Source organism: Cibotium barometz, chromosome 48 (genome assembly GCF_041138505.1).
Source record: "Cibotium barometz isolate CiBa-2024 chromosome 48, ASM4113850v1, whole genome shotgun sequence".
In the NCBI taxonomy this organism is placed as follows: Eukaryota; Viridiplantae; Streptophyta; class Polypodiopsida; order Cyatheales; family Cibotiaceae; genus Cibotium; species Cibotium barometz.
The window spans coordinates 33053634-33073866 of NC_141093.1; the positions used below are offsets into that span (position 1 = coordinate 33053634).

The window sequence follows — 20233 nt, forward strand, 5'->3', positions numbered from 1 at the left end:
AGAAACATTATGAAAAACTTGATTTTATCCATTAATCATTCATCTAGGATAAAGAATAGTTGGATTTACTAAAGAAGAGAGGGGAATGCCTTTTTTCAATGAGGCATAACATCATATTCATCTTAGAGAAGACAAAAATCATAAAAACCATAAAATGGAATAGAAAAGAGAAGAATCTCCAACTTACAAAGGAAATAGAGAGCCTTCCTTTGGCTTGATGGTTTGAGGGATCTACTCTTGTTTGAAACAAGAGTGGGCACCAATCTTTAGAAGAGGGAAGGTCAAAAACTAATGAATTATGAGTAAATTCACGGTTTTTGGCTCTTGGGAGAAGCAGGGTAACAGTGTAAAAACACTATTAAGCTCCAAAAAAGGGGAAGGCTTCTATTTATAGGAAAAAGTGAGCTTCTAACCAAGCCAACTGATTCTAGAATTTTTCAGTTCAGTTTGGTCAATTTTTGACCATTTTTGGGTCAGTTTAGTCTACTTTTTGGATCTAGTTAAAATAGGAGAGAGGAGAGATAAAAATATCTCATTATTTGGGAGTTTAAAACTCTCCCACACGTGAAATAGGTGCCTCCTTTATGAGGGAAATTCTCTCATATTGAGGTGTCAAAAATGCATCATTTCTTCTAAATATCTCTCTTTTTTTAACTATTAACCTTGTCCTTAGTCAACTCTTCATCTTATGTGAGTTTTTACTCATTTTTGGGAGATTTTTCTTTTATTCTTCTATTTATCTTCTCCCTACATTTGGATGAATCTTATTGGTCCATAAGAACCTTAATTTAAAATTTTAAAAAAAATCTTGACCTCTAGGATAAGGTCTCTTGAACAGATTATAATTTATTTCGAATGCACCTTCTTAAAATCTTTTTGAACTTCTGTTTCGGGGGAACTTATTTAAATATGAAGAGATATTTTTTCATCCAAAAATATCCAAAATTTGAATAATCTCTCTCTAAAATATTTTCTCTCTCTAGACCAAAACAGGTAAAAACAAGATCTTTTATATTTCTGAAGAGGGATTTGACATCTACAAGGGGAGAATTTGGACATCATGAGGGACTGGGAGAGGAATCTTACAAAGAAGATTGTTTTCTCTAATTCGCTTTGAATATGCACATCAAACGAAAGTTCTAAATATGTAGACAAATGTGATGAGGGTTTTAAAATCCTAAGTGTCTATTTGTAGTGATTGAGATCTAATAAGGTCAACAACACTATGTAGGCAATTGTAATTTGTGATGATGTTTGGATTTCTTAAAATCTTAATTCCTAAGGTTTTCAAACACTTTACGGTTGCTAGAAGCAATCTCTACAACGTCCTAAAATCTTAATTTTGAATGTTTTCAAACACTTTACGACTGCTAGAACAATCTCTACAACGTCAATTAATGAATTAGCATTTTTACTCATTGTAGGTCTCTATTTATATTCGGGATAGTGTGCTAATAATTTATTGGCACCTTTAATTAATTAATGCTCTTATGGGTGCTAATTAATTATTAGCTCTGTAAGGTGGAAACTTTAGAGAGCACACAAAGTCCTAAAAAAAAGAGGTTTTTTTTTGGAATGTCTGCTCTCAGTCGTGCACACGCAGCGAAGGAAATTTTTTTCTCTCTCGTGCTCTCTCTCTCTCATCGTTGTCGTGCTCTCTCTCTCTCTCTCTCTATCAACTAAAGCATCGTTGCACACAATCACGGATTGTCATTTTCAAAAATAGACTCTTGCATCAACTCTCTCACAAAGTTCAAATAAGAACCATATTAACAAGCATAATCAATCCATCATCTCTCTCTCTCTCTCTCGCAAGGAAGCAAAAAGCCTCACGACCAACACGTAACATTCCTCTATTAATATGAAATAGAGATGCCACACGTCAAACTTGAAAGCTCGTGTGAAATGGCCGACGAACACACCGAACGGCTCTCAGGTGCCACGTCATGCGCAATTTAAAAAAGAGGGGCAAGAAGGGACGAGCATCTTCTGTCTGGGCGAGGGTTAGCTGGTGCTACACAGGAAACCTTAGAAAGGCAGAAATCTCGCCATATCCATGGAAGCGTATCGGAAAATTCTTTTCCGTTCCGTGCTTCGGAGCTTGACTCAGGCCGTCGACTGTAAGCTCCATCTCTCTGCTTGCTTTTCTTCTGTCATTTCCAGCTTGGCATCAACAGTTTCGCCTGCAAATCAGTGCTCTCTTTCTTCATCTTTCTGATTTTTTAATAGTCACCCGGTTAGGCTTTCTTCTTCAGAGTAGCAGTTATTTTCTTGTTTCTTGCATCTTTCTGTAAACATCACGCAGATCTACAGTAGTTTGCAATAGTGCATAGCAGCAGCTTAGTTTAACGATCTCTTCTGCGGGTCGTTTTCTTCTCAGCAGGTAGGTCAGTAACGTAGAGACAGCTGATTTTATCACAGAACCCTAACTTCTTCGCCAAAGACTTTCCACAGAAACCCTAACGTCTACGCCAAAGACGTCCCACAGAAACCCTAGCTGGCCGCTTCGCATAAACCCAACAGTTCTAACGTCTTTGTCAAAATGGCCATCAATTTCATGAAGGGACCTCTTGTGGCTTGATCTAACACTTGATTGGTCATTGAGGGAGTGGATGTTTTCAAGTCTGGCGACAATGTGAATGCTGCCCAGACAGGGTACAATGTTGGCCCCAGTGCCTGATTTCACTTGACATGGGATACTGGAGACCAAGGGCTTTCAATGGGAACCGTAACACTCACACGATCTCAGAGTCGCAAAACTAGGTCAACAAGCACAGCAGAAGCCACTGAGAGGGTGTTGTCTTCGCCTCTTGAAGTCATACATGGTAACCATCTCCGTTCCTCCTCCAGAAGACATATCAAACCATCGGCAACTTTCAGGCCTGTTGAAAAGGAAAATGCCCCCCCATCTCTCACCAGCTTGCAGAATGCAAACAGTTATCCAGTTCAGGGCAAAGTGCCTGTTGATCCTAAACTGCCGTTGGCCATCAAGAAGAGGAAGCAGTCTACAACAGTGCTAGACGGGGTCTCCAACAGGACAGAGAATTCCAGGGATGTCAGTTTGACCAATGTTGCAAGTGGATCCTTCGAAACCCATACAAGGGTCAAACATTATCCACAAATGACTGTCGACACATGTGCAGAGACAAGGTTCCACGCTGATAATGGATCCTCTGCAGGACCAAGCTTTCCTGATCAAAAAAACCATGCAATAATACATTCCACTGTAGCAGAGGAGAGAGATCCTGCCTGGAAAGCATCGGGAAGTTGTATGTTAGTAAGGAATGACGCTCCAAGCAACGAAAAGGGTATCAACAACAATGCTGGGATTTTCCTTTCTAGCACAAATGTTCTGCAATTGGTACGCTTTCTCTTCTAAATACATCACAAAGTCAGGCTAAAATTGTACTTGATGTTTGTCCATCTGAAGTTCATTTTAGGCTTCCCATAGTTGGTCCAGACATGCAAACTTAATGTCTAAAAGGTCACTTTACTCAGCAAGAAAGTACTGCCTTGGTCCATCATTGCCACCATTTGCAGCTTAGTTGCTAGGTTCTTGAAAAAGGATTTGGTAAGAGCATTTACCAGGTTTTTGGGTCTAATAAATTTATGCATCTCTCTCTTGTCAAGGAATATTAGGTTTAGAAATTTAGAATTTCGGGTGCGGAAAATATGGAGGATTGTCAGAGGTTGAGATTCAGAGTTTGTAAACAATGTGGTCCTTTCTTGCAGCTACAGAAGGATTACGAGAAGCTCTACAGAAAGTACCAGAAACAAAAGGTAGATCATAACGTGTGCTTTCTCAATCTTTCTACTTGCAGAAGTGGGAACTTCATGGTCCTTTACCAGGAGTGCAGTTGGCATTGTTCCAAAATATTCTATTATCTGAATGTTGCTGACAGGCAAGGAGGTTCGATGAAGTCGAAGCTCTGTACGAGGAACAGAATTTGCGAATATCTGCCTTTATACAGGGTATGTGCTGAATCATATGACCAATTCTTGGAAACATGTGTTGTATCTATAAATATGATCATGAATATAAATCCTTTGTACATTTGCTTTTACTGAGTTTTTAACATTAAGAGCCTTAGTCATCTCCAACTTACAATACTAGACAACTATTCTATTCATCAATTGTTAAAAGATTGAACATAGCACCTCAAGCATGCATGGTTATGATGTGCTTAACTCTAATTATTGTGATTAAAAACACTAATCTTATGGTGGGTGTAGCATAATTAACAACATAATGATGATCTTAATGACTTAGTCAAGCTTGAATCAAGCACAATTAGGTTACAAGTTAGAAACTTGTACTCATAGACAACAAAAAAAAAAAATCAAAATTTAAATTTTACGTGAAGTCAGGTTCACGTTGTGAAAATTGTACTCAGAGAGAGGCTTGAGAGCTACTTGTATTTCATTGCTTGTGAATGCCTCCTTTTATAAGATAAACTACATGTCTTGGAAGCTCTATGGGATAATTCCTTGCCTGGCATGTGGCGGCATACTCTTGTTGCAAGTCCTCTACTCATGCCTTGCTCTAAACATGTGCTCATTGGCACCACATTTTTCAACACCCTCCCTTGGTGCCATTTTTCTAGGCTCGTGCAAGGTGATCGGATGTGAATTACAGCAGTTTCATCACCTCCCCTTAGTGCAACATGCTATTGGGTAGTTGAGTGTGGTATACATGTCATCACTTCCCTGGGTGCATAAGATGCTACTCTTAGGTAGTCAAGTGCAGAAAAAAAAACAAAATGCTAGGTTTACTCATTTGGTGACCTTTTATAATCATGGGCTAGTGGTGAGGCTTATTGATGTAGCTTTGGTGCGCTTTAGAGAAGTGAGTCGCTAGAGTTCTTCTCTTTGCTTGATGAAGACTCCTTCCTTCATACTGGCTTCATGCTTCTTGTTGCTCTTCGGCAGGGTCTTTGCTCCTTGGCTTGACTTTTGGCTCTTTGGAAGCTTCGTCTTGTTTCTTGTTGGCGTCTTTGGCTCGGTGTAGCGGTTTCTTGGTCCCATTGCTAGTTATCACATGAATTAGCCAATTTTGTCGCCAGCTACCCAAAAAACACGCTGCACCATTTACAAGTTTTTTTTGCCATTCGTCATGTGTGCCTCGAACACGGTAAGCCCTCTTAGCTATGGATTCTACATAGTAAGAACTCCTCACCATTCAAATTTCAACTCATTTGGTTCATGGGGTGAAGCACAACATAAAAAAAAAACACTTGGGATTCTCATGCTCCTCCCGCCTTTTTACGCAAGTTTTTTTGCCAATGTGTGGACTTTGAGGTCTTTACTCTATCAACGGTTAAATAGCTAAGACAAAAGCCCCTTCCACAATTCATCTCCTACAAGCCTAATTTCATCCTCTAAAGACTTGGTGTGCTAATCACTGGAATAGCTACCACTAATCGCTATCATTACACAAAATCAGCATTAATTAAAAAAAATTGAGCATAGAAATCATCAATTGGGGTTGTATCATCATTTGGGAGAGACCATTTCATTTGCATTTTGAGAGCTTCATAATTGTTGCTCATTGCTCAAAAGTCCAAAAATTTTCATCATCAAGAATAGATGTTGGGAGTAAAATATGCCTACATTGCATTAGTTGCGTCAAATATCATCTTAAATCTTTATTTGGCACATTAATCACGCTCTCACATTCAAATCATTGCAAGAAAGAACCTCACATTACCGATTTGTACGAGATATAGACATTGTTTGAGTATTACTCGAATAAGATCGTCTCAATGGCAAGAAGCACAAAGCACACTCTGCAAATGTCATTAACCATTGGAAAGTTCATTGGGGAAGGGTCACATGTCCTCGAGCATATCAAGCACCTCACAAAGCAAAGCATGGATGCACAAAGCACAAACCTAAGCATGCCTAAAGCTCATATGGATGAGGTGACCACATCACAAAGTACGGCACCCACATACAAAGCACAAGTGTCACTTAAAGAAGAAGAAGATGTCCCTTGAATGGCTATAAGGATAAACAGAGCTCTCCAAATTCACCTCCACAAAGAGGTGTGTGGATAAGCTTGGGGTTAACTAGCTTAATGAGCTTGATTAACACTAAGGAATTAGAGAGAGCTAAAGCTAAGCTAATGGAGAAGCACATGAGAAGAGGGGTGGCTTTGATACCATGTCGAAAGGTTGAACATGGCACCTTAAGCATGCATGGCTATGGTGTGCTTAACCCCAATTATTGTGATTAAAGAACACTAATTCTATGGTGGATGTAACCTAATTAACATAATGATGATCCTAATGACTTAATCAAGCTTGACTCAAGCACAATTAAGTTACAAGATGGGAACTTGTACTCGTAGAGAAGCTTGAGAGTTGCTTGTATTTCGTTGCTTGTGAATGCCTCCTTTTACAAGAGAAAGTACACATCTTGGAAGCTCTATGGGATAATTCCTTGCCTACCATGTGGCAGCATACTCTTGCTGCAAGTCCTCTACTCATGCCTTGCCCTAAACATGTGCTCAATGGCACCACATTTCTCAACATCAATCAGGGCCTTAGCGTCAGCTACAACTTCTTACCATCTCCAACTTACAATCCTTGACAACTATACATCTTGCATTGCATAGTTTAAGAGCTATTATGAAGCCTTGCCCTAATGCAGTTCTGTTGCTGAAGGATTGAAGGATTGATCAACACACTTCCACAACAGAAATTTACTGAGCATGCCCTATTTTTAGCCCTGCAACGAGTTTGTGATTGCACGGATTTGCATATTAGAGAGGGGGATTTATCACCTCTAGGCAAGACATCGCTCATGAAAGTGGGGCAAGGAGACACCAAAGCAGCAGCTAGCTAGCCATGATCTACAGTAGGGGCACCAATTTGACAGGCAGAGTTTGGGCAGACCATTAACAGACAGGGCAGTATTAGCAGGGACAGCAAAAAGCCCCACAGGGGCAAGTCGCTCCAGATCTGCTGACCACCGTTGTGCTGGAGCCAATCTGGGGACGAAAAGGTTCCTTTCCAAAGAACTTGAACTTCAATATATATTCACCTTTCGAGACTCAAGGTCATCACCCTATCTTGCTCCAGTTTTTAGTAGTTTGCTTCCCAGTTTCAGTGTACCTGTGAGTTTCACCAGACTTTTCCAGCTTTTGGCTCATATCATGTAAGTAGAACAAATACACTTCAGTCATGGAAGACACAGTAGCCCAACGGGACTCAGTGCCATGTCCATTCATCCTACATCAGCCTGCTTTCTGGTTATTTTTCTATATTATGGTTTGGGTCCCTTTTTCATTTTAACTAAGTTGCTTTTGCAGCTAGACTACAGTTTTAACTGGTTCTATGCTTAAGGCCTTTCTAATGTAGGCAGGATCACCCAGCAGTAAATGGTTTCATTTGTTTATAAAATGGTCGAAATGTGCTAACGTTTTCTATCTAGAGGTGGGTAGGCTTGTACGTGTGTACGCTGTTTTCAAACTGGCTCTCCCTTTGTGGAGGGGCCATGGAGCAAGATGATATGTTAATAATATGTCATATGATTTACTATTGTTTAGCTTGAAAGAGAAAAGGTCTGCAGTGTGCCCCTTCATGGTTTTTCTTTGGTGCTAGACTTCATCACAGACTTGGTCTGCACTTGAGCTCCCAAGCAGTCAAGATCTGGCTACAAGATTGAGATGATGTAACCTGCTTCATCTTTGGTGATGGCCTTCCTCATGACTTTGGAGTTGATGATCTGAAGCTAAATAAATGAATCTTTGTTAACCCAAACTTAAATGCTCCATCGGTCATAGTCCCTTAGAAAAATTTCGAGCAAGTCCATTAGTAACCGGATATTAGATTCTAGAATTGATGTGTGCAAGAAGTGTATGAAGTGGGGAACTCCTATACTGCCTTTCCAAGCAAAAAGGGCATAGACCTCAGGTTATAAACATTAGCTGGCCAAGGACGCCAAGACTCATGCAACACGCTACTCATGCAAAATGAATCTTTTGTTAACCCAAACTCAAATGCTCCATCGGTCATAGTCCCTTAGAAAAATTTCGAGCAGGTCCATTAGTAACCAGATATTAGATTCTAGAATTGATGTGTGCAAGAAGTGTATGAAGTGGAGAACTCCTATACTGCCTTTCCAAGCAAAAAGGGCATAGACCTCAGGTTATAAACATTAGCTAGCCAAGGACGCCAAGACTCATGCAACACGCTACTCATGCAATGTCGAAAGACTGCCATCATTGAACTGTTGAAGGGTGTTTTTCTTCTTATACTTCCCACAAATTATTTGAGAAAATAAAAGTTGGAAGGTTCTAGCTATATAATGAATGCATGCTGCAGAGAGAGATCATGTTTACCTATATTAAAAAGATATTTATGCTTGCTGATTACAGAACACCTCTCTTTATACATCCGTCACTCATGAATATTATGGCATTACTAATCTTGAAATTTCTTTACAGCAACGGAAGCCTTGCTAGAGTTCTACAAGGGGGAGAATTCTTCATTGAGACAAAAAATTCAGGAGGCAAACATTCCAGAGATTATGGATAGGTACACTTTATTTTGCTTCCCTTGTGTTGATTGCCCTACTTTTCACTGCTAGGCAGGCTGGATTATGTTAATGTTATACAGGCAAGTGCAAGGGCCTGGACGTTTCAGTATTCGGTCATGAATACCATTTTTCCTTGTTTAGAACTTGGAGTTCAAATGTGTTTGCAGATGCAAGTGGCTGGAGAAGGTCAATGTGGAGTGCAGAAACGATCTCTTACTGGAGCAGTCAAAAAGTGAGTGCACTGACATGTTGGTCTTTTATTACTTTTTGGCATCTTTTATTCTAAATATGCTCATTTGTATAGTCTGTTAACCTGAAGTTTTGTTTTGCCTTAACAGGTTTGGAGTTGTGGCAAGAAAACAAAAGACTTAAATCTCTTCTGCGAGAACATGTTGCAGACAAGAAAAAACGTTTTGAAGCTGGGCCAGGCCTGCTACCAGCTAGCCACATGGGGGACACAAACAAAAGTGAGTAAAAGGTCTTGTTATCATGTGGTTCTCCCACACGTGCATGAACAAAAAGCTTCTATGGGGGGGAGAGAGAGTGATGATGATGTTGTTGTTTTAACATCCACAGGTGGTAAAAAATATGACCTATGGGACATATTCAGGCAAAATTGTTCTTTGCTAAAGTGGAGTGCTGTATTGTCTTGTACTTTGATGCCTCCTAGATGCTCCTATGATGCACTGTTGAGGCTTCTTGTAGAAGGACGACGGGATGGACATGGTGGGAGGAGGTTAACTACACCCCATCCGCTCATGGAGGTAGTTCTTGGCCATGGGCATGCAAGCTTTGCCCGTACCGGCGAACGGGTGGCGCCGACAAAGTGCGAGCCCACCTCTTGCATGAGAGTGGGCATGAGGTGCGGTTTTGCACGAATGTCACGTTTGAAAAGCGATGGGAACTTCTTGACAAGCTTGCCGTCTATGAGGTGGTCGAAGCGACAAGAAGGACACCACGAGTGGCCGTGGATTCCGTGACGATGGGAAGAGGAACTCAAGTCTCTACGTTGGAGTGATATGGTGGATCGGGATCATGCATGCCATCACCTTTACCATTGAGTCGGAATGTTGCTCCATCCATGATGCTGGCATCCTCCATCTCCATGGCCTCTCAACCCTTGCGTGCCACGGTGACAATCTGTAGAGCAAGCGGTCGACAATACAAAGCGGCAATGGGAGAGGAACGGAGTCTCCCTCATTGTGGATGGATAGAGCGACACTCGCAAGAGGAGTATTCATGGCGTGGTTGCATATTCCTGCGGAGAGATGTATTCATCTCATCTAATGATGCATCCGGCATCGGGAAGAGCGCGGATGTGCTTGCGGCGGAGTGGGCTATCACCATGGAGATCATTGGTCCCGAGCATGTAGTGAGCCTTCCAATAGGGCGGCGGGAGCTATCCTCCAAGGTATGTATGGACATGTCACGGTGTTCTTTTGTATGGCTGATTGCCTAAACAATCTTCTCAAGGACATAGGGGCATTGCCATAGATCAGTCTACTCAGTGAGGAGGCCAACACCATGATCTTCTTTATCCTCAACCACCAAAGACTTCGGCATGAGTTCAACAAGAGGTCCTCCCTCTCTCTCTCTCTCTCTCTCTCCTCAAATATTCCGACACCCGGTTTGCCTATAACTTCCTCATGTTGGACCGGTTGAAGAATTGTAGCGGTGCTTTGAGAGGGCTTATCCTTAGCGACAAGTTTCTGGACATGCAAGAGTCTCGTACAAACACTGCCAAGAGTACAGGTTACGGGCAGATGATGCCTCTTGCTCTGGGAGAGAGTGAAGATCACGGATGCTATGGTGAGGTCATAGTCACAAGGGACGGAAGGGACGAGGGCTTGGAATGGAGGCACTCCGAAACGGGACGGACCGGCGACAGGGACGGCAGGGAACAGACGGACGTCCCTTAGGATCGTCACTCATAGGGGACAAGGATGGACACACCTTCAGGAAGGGGGACGTTGGTGGGGGGCGGCTCTATGGGGGGACGACAAGGAGCCATTGTGTGATTTTGTGCCCATTTCTAGCCGTTTATGGCTGTTGGCTTGGCCGTTTGGGGATGGCTTGGCCCTCTCTCTCTCTCTTGCCCTTGAGGCTTGCCTCTCTCTCTTACCTATCTATATAAGAACAAGGCTACAAGCACACATAACTTTCAAGCTTATTCTAGCTTCCAACATCCAAGTTCCAAGCCTCTCACACAAGGCCCGCCGCTCTACTCTCTACTATCTAGATTCTCTCTCTCTCTCTCTCTCTCTCTCTCTCTCTCAAGCCTTTTGAGTCTTTCAACTTTCAAGCGTCTAGGCTCTAGGCCTCTCTCTCTCTCTCTCTCTCTCTCATTTCTCAAGGCTCAAGAGTCAAGCCATCTTCAACCATGGCATCCTCCTCACGTGCCGGGGCTTCCTGTAGAAGGACAACAGGATGGACATGGTGGGAGGAGGTTAACTACACCCCATCTGCTCATGGAGGCGGTTCTCGGCCATGGGCATGCAAGCTTTGCTCGTACCAGCGAACAGGTGGCACCGACAAAGTGCGAGCCCACCTCTTGCATGAGAGTGGGCATGAGGTGAGGTTTTGCACGAATGTCATGCCTAAGAAGAGAAGGGAACTTCTCGACAAGCTTAGCGTCTACGAGGCGGTCGAAGCGGCACGAAGGACGCGACGATGGGGAGAGGAACTCAAGCCTGTGCAATGGAGTCATGTGGTGGATCGGGATCATGCACACCATCACCTTCACCATCAAGTAAGAGTCCATCCACGACGCTGGCACCCTCTATCTCCACGGCCTCTCAACCATTACGTGGCCCACGACGACAATCTACACTTGGGGAGAATTGGAACCCCAAGTTGAAGAAGGAGGTGGATATGGTGGTGGCTCGCTTCTTCTTCCACGACCACATTGCCTCTCAAGCGGCTAGGTAAGTGCATTGCCAATTCATCATTCATGTTTTCATCATCCTGGTTCCCTTCTCATTAGTAAATTACTTTCTTGAATAGATCGGAATACCTCAAGGTCATGGTTAAGAAGATTGGGGAGTATGGCTCAACCTATACGCCCCCCTCATCCGAGAGCTTGCGCACTACATTGCTCGAGAAGGAGAAGCGGTAATGGGAGAGGAATGGAGTCTCCCTCATTGTGCATGGATGGAGTGACACCCGCAAGAAGAGTATTCACGGCATGGTTGCATATTCCCGCGGAGGGATGTACTTTATCTCATCTCATGATGCATCCGGTACCGGGAAGAGCGCGGATGTGCTTGCGGTGTAGTGGGCTACCACCATGGAGATCGTTGGCTCCGAGCATGTAGTGGGTTTTGTTGTGGATGGGGAGCCTTCCAATAGGGCGGCGGGAGCTATTCTCCAAGGTATGTATGGACATGTCATGGTGTCCTTTTGTATGCCTAAATAATCTCCTCAAGGACATCGGGGCATTGCCATGGATTAGCCCGCTCATTGCATATTTCCGCGGAGGGATGTACTTCATCTCATCTCATGATGCATCCGACACCGGGAAGAGCGTGGATGTGCTTGCGGCGTAGTGGGCTACCACCATGGAGATCATTGGCTCCGAGCATGTAGTGGGCTTTGTTGCGGATGGGGAGCCTTCCAATAGGGCGGCGGGAGCTATTCTCCAAGGTATGTATGGACATGTCGCGGTGTCCTTTTAAAAACAAAATACATGTAAGATATGATGATATCACAAATCACGTGGGTGATCACTGATGACTAAACAAAAATCAAAAGCATCACCACGTGGGTGATGAGTCATGACTCAAAATCCAAGATCAAAATAAATAACATGTCCAAAGTTCAAACTAAATAACATGTCCAAATAAAATGATACTGGCAGCTGCTAGCTACTATTTGCATCCTCATCGGTATCCTCATGCTCATCCTCATCTGCATCTTCTGCCTCTGCAGCCTCACTCTCAAGGTCACTGCCGGTAGCCGAGTCCTCAAAGGCCTCATCCTCTAGAGATGCAGGTGCACCACTAGTACTAGCCTCTCGAGAAGATCGTGTAGTGCGAGCCGGAGCCATGATCTCCTCATAGAGCATAGAATAGATGTCTCTCTCCTCCTAAGGAATGTCGGGAATCTCCTTGCACTTCATGATATCAATCTTATCTGGATTCACTTGGCGAGGCTCAATGGGATGACCCTTTTGTTCTAGCAATTGGAGATTGCAATGACAAAAGACAAGCCTCTCCAATTGTGCTGAGGAGAGTCTATTTCTCTTTTTCGTGTGAAAAAGAGCCCATGTACTCCAGTTTCTCTCACAAGGCCCTGAACTGCAATCCTGGGAGAGAACTCTTAGTGCAATCCGTCTCTACATTGTACAAAAAAGAATGTTAAGTTAGAGTCAAAAAGAGAGTAGCATTTGAATGTAGATTTTGAAAGAGTAGGACTCACGAGAGTTCGAGACAAAGATACAAGATTCAAGAATCAAGAAACCTTACCAAGTTGGGTGTCCCAATACCGTATTTCTCCCACCAAGACACTGGCTCCAACTGTGTCTCCCTAAGCAATGCAGTAGCTCGCCCAAACATATGGCTACCGTTGCGGTAAATGAGAAGCCCATCCTCGAGCTTTCTCATCAGCTGTATATCACCTCCCACTCCCACCAACTTGGTAATGTACTCGATCCATCCTGACTCTAGCTCCTCATTGAGGTATTGCTCCTCATTCCTCCAAAGGGGATGCAAAATGTGAGCAACAGCATGGATTGGCCTATGAAACCAATCCCAACGCCGATTCCAGATCTCCTTAATATCTTGAACTCTACATGTAACATGTGACATACATAAGAGATCAAGATTTATAAAATAACTCAAAGGCTAAAGTTAAAGCCCAAGGGTGAGCACCTGTCACGCGACAAGGTAGTGAAATCATTGAGAGCTTCACCAATTCTGTCCATGAACTCATAAAGTAGCCCAATGGTACTTCCCTCCATGTCTGTGAGCCGAAGGACACTATACATGGGCTGAAGTGCCTTCACAAGTCCCTCTGCATCCTGCCACCAAGTATCTCTCATGACCATACGAGAGAATGCTATAGACTTGGGCTCATCCTTGTCCTCCCATGCTGTCCATTCACGACACGCAACAGTGCGTAATAAGCCATGTCGCACTCTCACTAGTCTCTCCACCACAATAAACATATATGCAAACCGAGTTTTGGAGGGCTTTAGAAGCTCAAGATCACTATTGGCCCTGTACATGCTCAAAACCTTTGGCCTCTTTGTGACAAAGTTCACCATGGTAGATGCAGCTGAAAATACATGGCTCACCCAATCAAGCTTTCCCACATCCTCAATCATCAAGTCAAGGCTGTGTGCTGCACAAGGTGTCCACACAATCTTGGGGAACTCCTCCTCTAACATCTTGCCCATGGATACACAATTGGACCCATTGTCCGTGATCACCTGCACAATGTTATCAGGCCCAATTTCATTGATTGCCTGGCGCATGTGGGACATAATGAACTCCCCTGTAACCACTATCCCTGGCACTGATGCATCTATGGCACGAATGAACATTGTGCCTTTGCAGGAGGACACAAGAATGTTGTACACATTTCTCTTCCGCGCATCTATCCATCCATCACAAAGCAAAGTACAACCATACTTTGCCCAAGTGGCCTTGAGAGGCTCCATCTCCATCTCCACAGCCAGTTGCTCCTTGCGAAGCTCAGTAGTGCGCAATGTCTCGTAGGAGGGGCCATCCCACTCACACCCAATGCGGGAGATAGCTCTCATTGCCTTCTTCCATCGAGGAGTCCTGACAATGTGGAAGGATAATCCACATTGAATAAACAACTTCATCAACTCCTTCGTTGCCTCTTTCATGGCAGCCTTTTGCATCCCTGCCTGTACATGTCCTTTCTTGAACACTGGAAGACTAGTTCTTTTGGCTCGCGGTGCCGAGCTAGAACCACCTGCAACACCACCTGCAACCTCACCACTGGTATCTTCCTCTTTGATACTGCGAGTCCTCTTGGAGACACTTTGACATGCTTCAGGCTCTCCCAGATTGGGGATATCCTCAAGGGGGATACCTAGCTGCATGGCCTTCCAAGCCTTGAGGCTATCATAGATTTCTTGTGGCACATGCTTACATGGCCCAATGCCGAAATCCTTTGTTTGTGACAAATGTGCCTTTAACCTGGTGACACTGCCATGGTGCTTATCAGCACAAAAGTTGCATTTTCACTTTTCGGAGCCTGAGCCACCATATCTAGACTCGAAGGTGACATTGTTCCAAAGAGAATCACTTGTTCGAGGCATCCTACAAGGCGGGGATAAATGCAGATTGTTGGCCCTGCAAGTGCGACACATAACATAAACTAATCTCAATAGAGCAAGGGTGGACCGTGGAAGATATGCCATAAATATTGATGGAAGAGAAAAAAGTGTGCTGTTTTGTGAGTTGTGCAGAGAAAACCAACTTAAAGCAAAACATGACATTACCCCTTTGGAAGACCTCCACAAGGCCCAAGGACACCAAGGAGCAGGGGGTCGACACAAGCGATGGAAGGAATCGAAGGATGGCACACAAATCGGCGAACTCACAGGCGGCGGCCACTGGGAAGCGTGATAAACTGCGCTGTACGAATCCACGAAAGAAAACGTTTTTTAAGGTTTTTAAAAACTGCATGATGTACGAAACGCGTTTCATATTGTACGAAACGTTTCGTACGTTTTGAAACTGTATGAAACGCGTTTCTATGCAACACTGTTCGTGCCTGACGAAGATTAATACGAGGAGATCCATGCCTTGTGTCTAGGAAGGTGGAATTCCTACTACTCTCCATTGCATGCAGCAGCTTATGTGGTGGACCCAGAATTCCAAGACAACAAGCAAGAGAGTGATCGGGAGGTGAGCGTTGGATGGAGGATCATCTTGGACCAGCTTTCCATGTACAGGTCATTTCATGGCTCCTATGGTTAGGTGCAAGATTAGGGACCAGCTTTCTATGTACAGGTCATTTCATGGCTCCTATGGTTGTCGTGATGCACAAATTGATCGCTCCAAACTTGGTGCTGCTCTATGGTAGGAGGACTTTGGTTCGGAGCCATGAAATGACCAGCTTTCCATGTACAGGTCATTTCATGGCTCCTATGGTTAGGTGCAAGATTAGGGACCAGCTTTCTATGTACAGGTCATTTCATGGCTCCTATGGTTGTCGTGATGCACAAATTGATCGCTCCAAACTTGGTGCTGCTCTATGGTAGGAGGACTTTGGTTCGGATGGGTGGACTGGAACTACAGTAGTAGCTGGCCAGCCATCCACATTCTTAGCCAAGCCGTCAACTCCTCTTGCTTGGAGCAACTTTGGAGCACCTACAGTCACATTGTCTCTAGGAAGAGGAACCGACTTTGGGTAGAGCGTGCCAATGACCTTGTCTTCGTTAGCACGAACTTGCGAATGCTTTGCAAGAGCGTGACTAAGAAGGTAGATCCCTTCACCTAGTGGGAGATGAAAGAAGAGCAACAAGAGGATGAGGTGCAACAGCAGCATGCCATTGAGGATGAGCTTGATGCTCCTATGGCACAAGCTACCCATGACCATGAGGCGAGCACATCACGTCGATGATCATTCGATCATTCATGGATCATGATTCATGGGCCTTACTACTTAGCTCTAGCCTCTAGGCTTTAGCATGTATTGTGCCTCCTTAAGCCTTAGTCCTAACTCTTGAGTCATGACTCATTTTGTATCTACTTTATTATTAATACAATCAACCGTCAACACCTTCACTCTTTGATGGGCATATTTTGTTAATATGACTCAAAAGCTTACCATTTTAGTGTAAATTTGTGCTCATTTTGATGTACTTTCAAAGTAGAATAAGTGTAGAGTAGAAAAACTTTAAAAAAAAAGTATTTTTTGAGTGCCATTCCCTCCCCCATCCCTGTTCCTTGCTTATGGCCATCCCCCGTTCCATTCCCGTCCCCGTCCCCCGTCCCTTGTGACTATGATTGCTTGTGTCTATCTACCTTAAAGAAGAGTGGTGATGTCACAGATTTTTGCCATGCTGGTTGCTTTTTTCTGCTCATGTGGGCAGCAGCCTGCTCGACTACAATGACCTAATTTATGACCTATTTTGGCCTTCCTTTCCTGCCCAGATTGTCCGGAGGGACTCTGCACTATCCTAAAGGGCTCTCCTACTGTCTTGACATGCGCACCCTACCTCTTGCATGACCTAGATTGTTGTTTGGTGTCCTTGGCCTCATAAGTTGCAAGACATCTGCACACGACTCAACTTCAAGTGGATTACAAAACGGTGCAGGGTTCTCAATGGAGAACTACCTTGGCTTACCCAAACCTACCTTGATGATGACTGGCCTGCCTAACATGTCCTTAAAGTAGGGCTCATAATGGGCAAAAAGTGCCCGTTACTAGCATAAATATTTATGTTATGTGGCTGCTAGTTACACTGTTGTTAGTCTCTAGAAGCATAGTTTGCCTGTGCTGTTAGTTACACTGTACTTAGACTCTGGAAGCATAGTGCATCTGTGTCAGCTGTCTTAGAAAGGCTCCCACTAGTTTCCGTCGTTTGACCCTTACATGAAAGGTTTCTTGTTCCTTCCTGCTGCACTGTCTGTTTGCTGTTTCTCGTTTTTAACCTTCCATGCTGCTCCTATGCTGTTCTTCTCATGTTTATCTTGGATCTGCTGCATAGCTATGTAACATCTGTGCCATATTCCTGGTTTCTACTGTATCTGGAAATCTTTTTGCACCTACAGACTACTGCAAGTGTATTCAGATTTTCATTGGGGTTTGGTGATGTAAATGAGAGATTACAGACCACACACATCTCTACTTCAACTTACTTCCTTGTGGCAGCTATAACACATGCACGGTTGAAAGAAGCTTGGAATGTATGCATGAGCAGCAAAACCACATACTATAAGATATGACAGTTGAAGTACTATTTTTCCTTGTCTCTTCATCGTGCTGGCTTTCTACTTTTAGTTGATGTGTAGGATTGCCTTACGCATTCCCAAATGCAGGCGAAGTTGCTTTCACTGCTTATGTGCATGTACAGACCCCAAACTGCACATACATGTGACAGCTTCTTTGTATTGATCACGAGCGAGGCTAGCTACTGTGATGTGGCCAAAGAAGCCATGCACAGAGAGAGAGAGAGAGAGAGAGAGAGAGGTGAGCTAACCGTTTTGTTTGTTGCAGAAGATCAAGATGGTTCAATTCTGAGTGGCCATTCAAAGCTGGTGCAGCGACTGCTAGAGAGTGTGGTGGGCCTCCAGCTGAGTAGTTGTAGTGGAGTTGATGCGCAACTCCACTTCCAGCATGGTCCAACTGGTAAGTATCCTCGTTGTCTAGTCGAGGCAACAGTGATTTGATTTGCTTTTCTTGGTACTCACCGTTTCTTAGTTCTTTCCTGCAGGTTTAGCCTTCAACTTGGTGGCTGTTCATGACGCAGAGATTGCAGAGCTGGTCGGAGGGGGAGAGCTGATGTACCAAAATGTATCATTAGGAGTCTGTAAAAAGGCTGTAGATTGGATGAAGGAGAAGGAAGTGATATTTGGGATGAATCAAGCACAGTTTTTTTTCAAGAGATTGATCCAGTTTTTCAACGGGGGATTTTATGGATGATAATGTGGCACGGTAAGCTCCTTTGAGCTAATATTTATTTCAAAATGTAACAATGCATTTTTGTGCTACTTACACGGGTGTTAGGGAGGTTCTTAAACACCCATTGTGTGCGGGCGCGTGCTCTTCTTTTCCAATCGCAGGGCTTTACCCAGGTATACGTGTGGGCCATTCATGCCTAGTCTTTACTCTCCTGTACTTATTGGCAACGCCATGGCAAGTGTTTTTCCACGTTTGCGTCGCATCCAATTATTTCATTGAAGCGAAGCATATTAATTGCACAATCATGCTGTCTGTTTGCATTATTAAGACCATCAAAAAGCTTAAGCTACTAAAGTTTTTAAAAAGATTCGTCTCAACCATAGTCTCTCTACGTACCATCAAACATAGCGTATTGTCACTCTTGCAAGGCATATCGTCACACTCAGTGTATATTGTCAGACACTGATAGTGTATTGTTACACACTATCGTCACACTCAGTGTGTATTGTCAGACACTCACAGTGTATTGTTAGACACTCTCAGCCCTCCCGCTCCGGCTCCCGCTCTCGGTTGCTCCCCCCTCTCTCTCTCTTGACAGTTGTACATTGATTTGTCTCATAGGTCGAGTTCGGCCTCTAGTAGACGTTAATACAACTTTCTTTCTTCTTTCTCTCTCTCTTGGGTTTTGGCTTAGCCCACAAAGCCCATGGAGAGGTCTTAGAAGTATCCAAAAAAAATGAGAATTGCCTTTCCATGTATCAACACCATTGAATATTAATCAATACACTACATTCTAAGGTTTCCACGCTTTCCTATCACCACTTTTAATTAATTAATGCAAAAAATTATTTTGCACCCATATTAAATTTATTGTTGATATAATAATAAGTATCCATATGCAAATTGATGTGTGTCAAGTCAAGCAAACCTTGTTCTTAAATTTGCATGACCAAATAGTGTGTGCAATAATGTCTTTATTGAGACATTATGTGCAAAAAGGTTTATGTGTAGTCATGTAGGTCTTTCTCAACCATCCCCTTAAATGTGCATACCCTCAAGGGGATGATTTGTCTTAGACCTTGATACATAATCAAGCCTGAGGGTTGTACAAATATCCTTTGCCATATAGGAATTATTTACCCATAACTATTAATGATGTTGATATCATTATAACTAACATTTGGAAGTGGAGATGTGGGTGATGCAAGGTAATCCCCTTTCTCTATCATGAAACCTTTAATTTGCTTTTCAAAATGGCAAATCATTGTCATGATTGCCACTTTCGTTTGTTGAAAGACACTCAAAAACAATAAGGTCAAGCAATGCAACAAAAAGATATAACAATCACAAGAGAAATCGGATATAAATTGTGACATGATGATCTAGCTCCCTTCTTAACTCTATGCAAGTTATGAAGGAGGACGGAATCACCATCATGTGGTAATTGTATGAGCCAATTGATGAGCATGCACATTTGGATATGCACATTTGGATATAAAGTGTGGTAGTACAAGAAAACTTGCTTTGGCAAATCTATAAAGGTCCAAACCTTATAAGCATATTTGAGGTAACTTCTATTAGTGCATATTCATGCAAATTCTAATAGTGTATTGATTGGGTGAGCTTGACCAATTAAACATTATAAAATTGTGTTGTGCTCATAGGTTGCAAATGCACATGAGAGAGGGGAGGAGAGATCGTGAAGAGAAGAAGGGATCTCTATTGTATGTTGCACATGAGAGGGGAGGAGAGATCGTGAAGGGGAGGGATCTCTATTGTATGTTGCACATGCCATAAAAATACCATAAATAGAGGATTTAGAAAAGATACGTTGGAAAAAAAACAATCTAAAACCTTTGAAAGCAAACCTTTGGCCTCTTCGACAGGCTAGGGTGAAATTTGAAAAGATGCTTTTGGTGAAGGGTAGTCTTATGTGTAAGCATAGCTTAGTTCACAAGAGATTAAATTAGGAAGTGGAAGCCGTTAGGCCATCAATCATCTAATTCTAGGGCCAGAGATTTGATAAATATAGGAAAGGATCAAGTCCCAAAATCACAGAAGAAAATACCCTTTGGTCAAGGAGGATCAT

At 43.2% G+C, this 20233-nt stretch overlaps 2 protein-coding genes across 5 annotated transcripts; one reads left to right on the forward strand and one right to left on the reverse strand.

Moving 5' to 3' along the window:
- Positions 1 to 1961: 1961 nt before the first annotated feature.
- On the forward strand, positions 1962 to 18400 carry LOC147611092 (uncharacterized). 4 transcript variants are annotated; one of them, XM_086785751.1, is made up of 9 exons: positions 1965 to 2120; positions 2381 to 3361; positions 3733 to 3780; positions 3903 to 3972; positions 8450 to 8540; positions 8709 to 8773; positions 8880 to 9008; positions 17740 to 17871; positions 17957 to 18400. In XM_086785751.1, the coding sequence occupies exons 2-9, from the start codon at positions 2720 to 2722 to the stop codon at positions 18163 to 18165; spliced, it is 1386 nt and encodes a 461-aa protein (XP_086641877.1). In that variant the 5' UTR covers positions 1965 to 2120; positions 2381 to 2719; the 3' UTR covers positions 18166 to 18400. The 4 variants fall into 4 exon arrangements, with proteins under 4 accessions (XP_086641879.1, XP_086641877.1, XP_086641878.1 ...); XM_086785752.1 differs by having other exon boundaries at positions 2384 to 3361; XM_086785753.1 differs by having other exon boundaries at positions 1962 to 3361; positions 17743 to 17871.
- On the reverse strand, positions 12204 to 14477 carry LOC147611093 (uncharacterized). The gene is made up of 3 exons (XM_086785748.1): positions 13410 to 14477; positions 13005 to 13326; positions 12204 to 12874 (listed from the first exon to the last, which is right to left on the reverse strand). The coding sequence occupies exons 1-3, from the start codon at positions 14405 to 14407 to the stop codon at positions 12626 to 12628; spliced, it is 1569 nt and encodes a 522-aa protein (XP_086641874.1). The 5' UTR covers positions 14408 to 14477; the 3' UTR covers positions 12204 to 12625.
- Positions 18401 to 20233: the final 1833 nt, after the last annotated feature.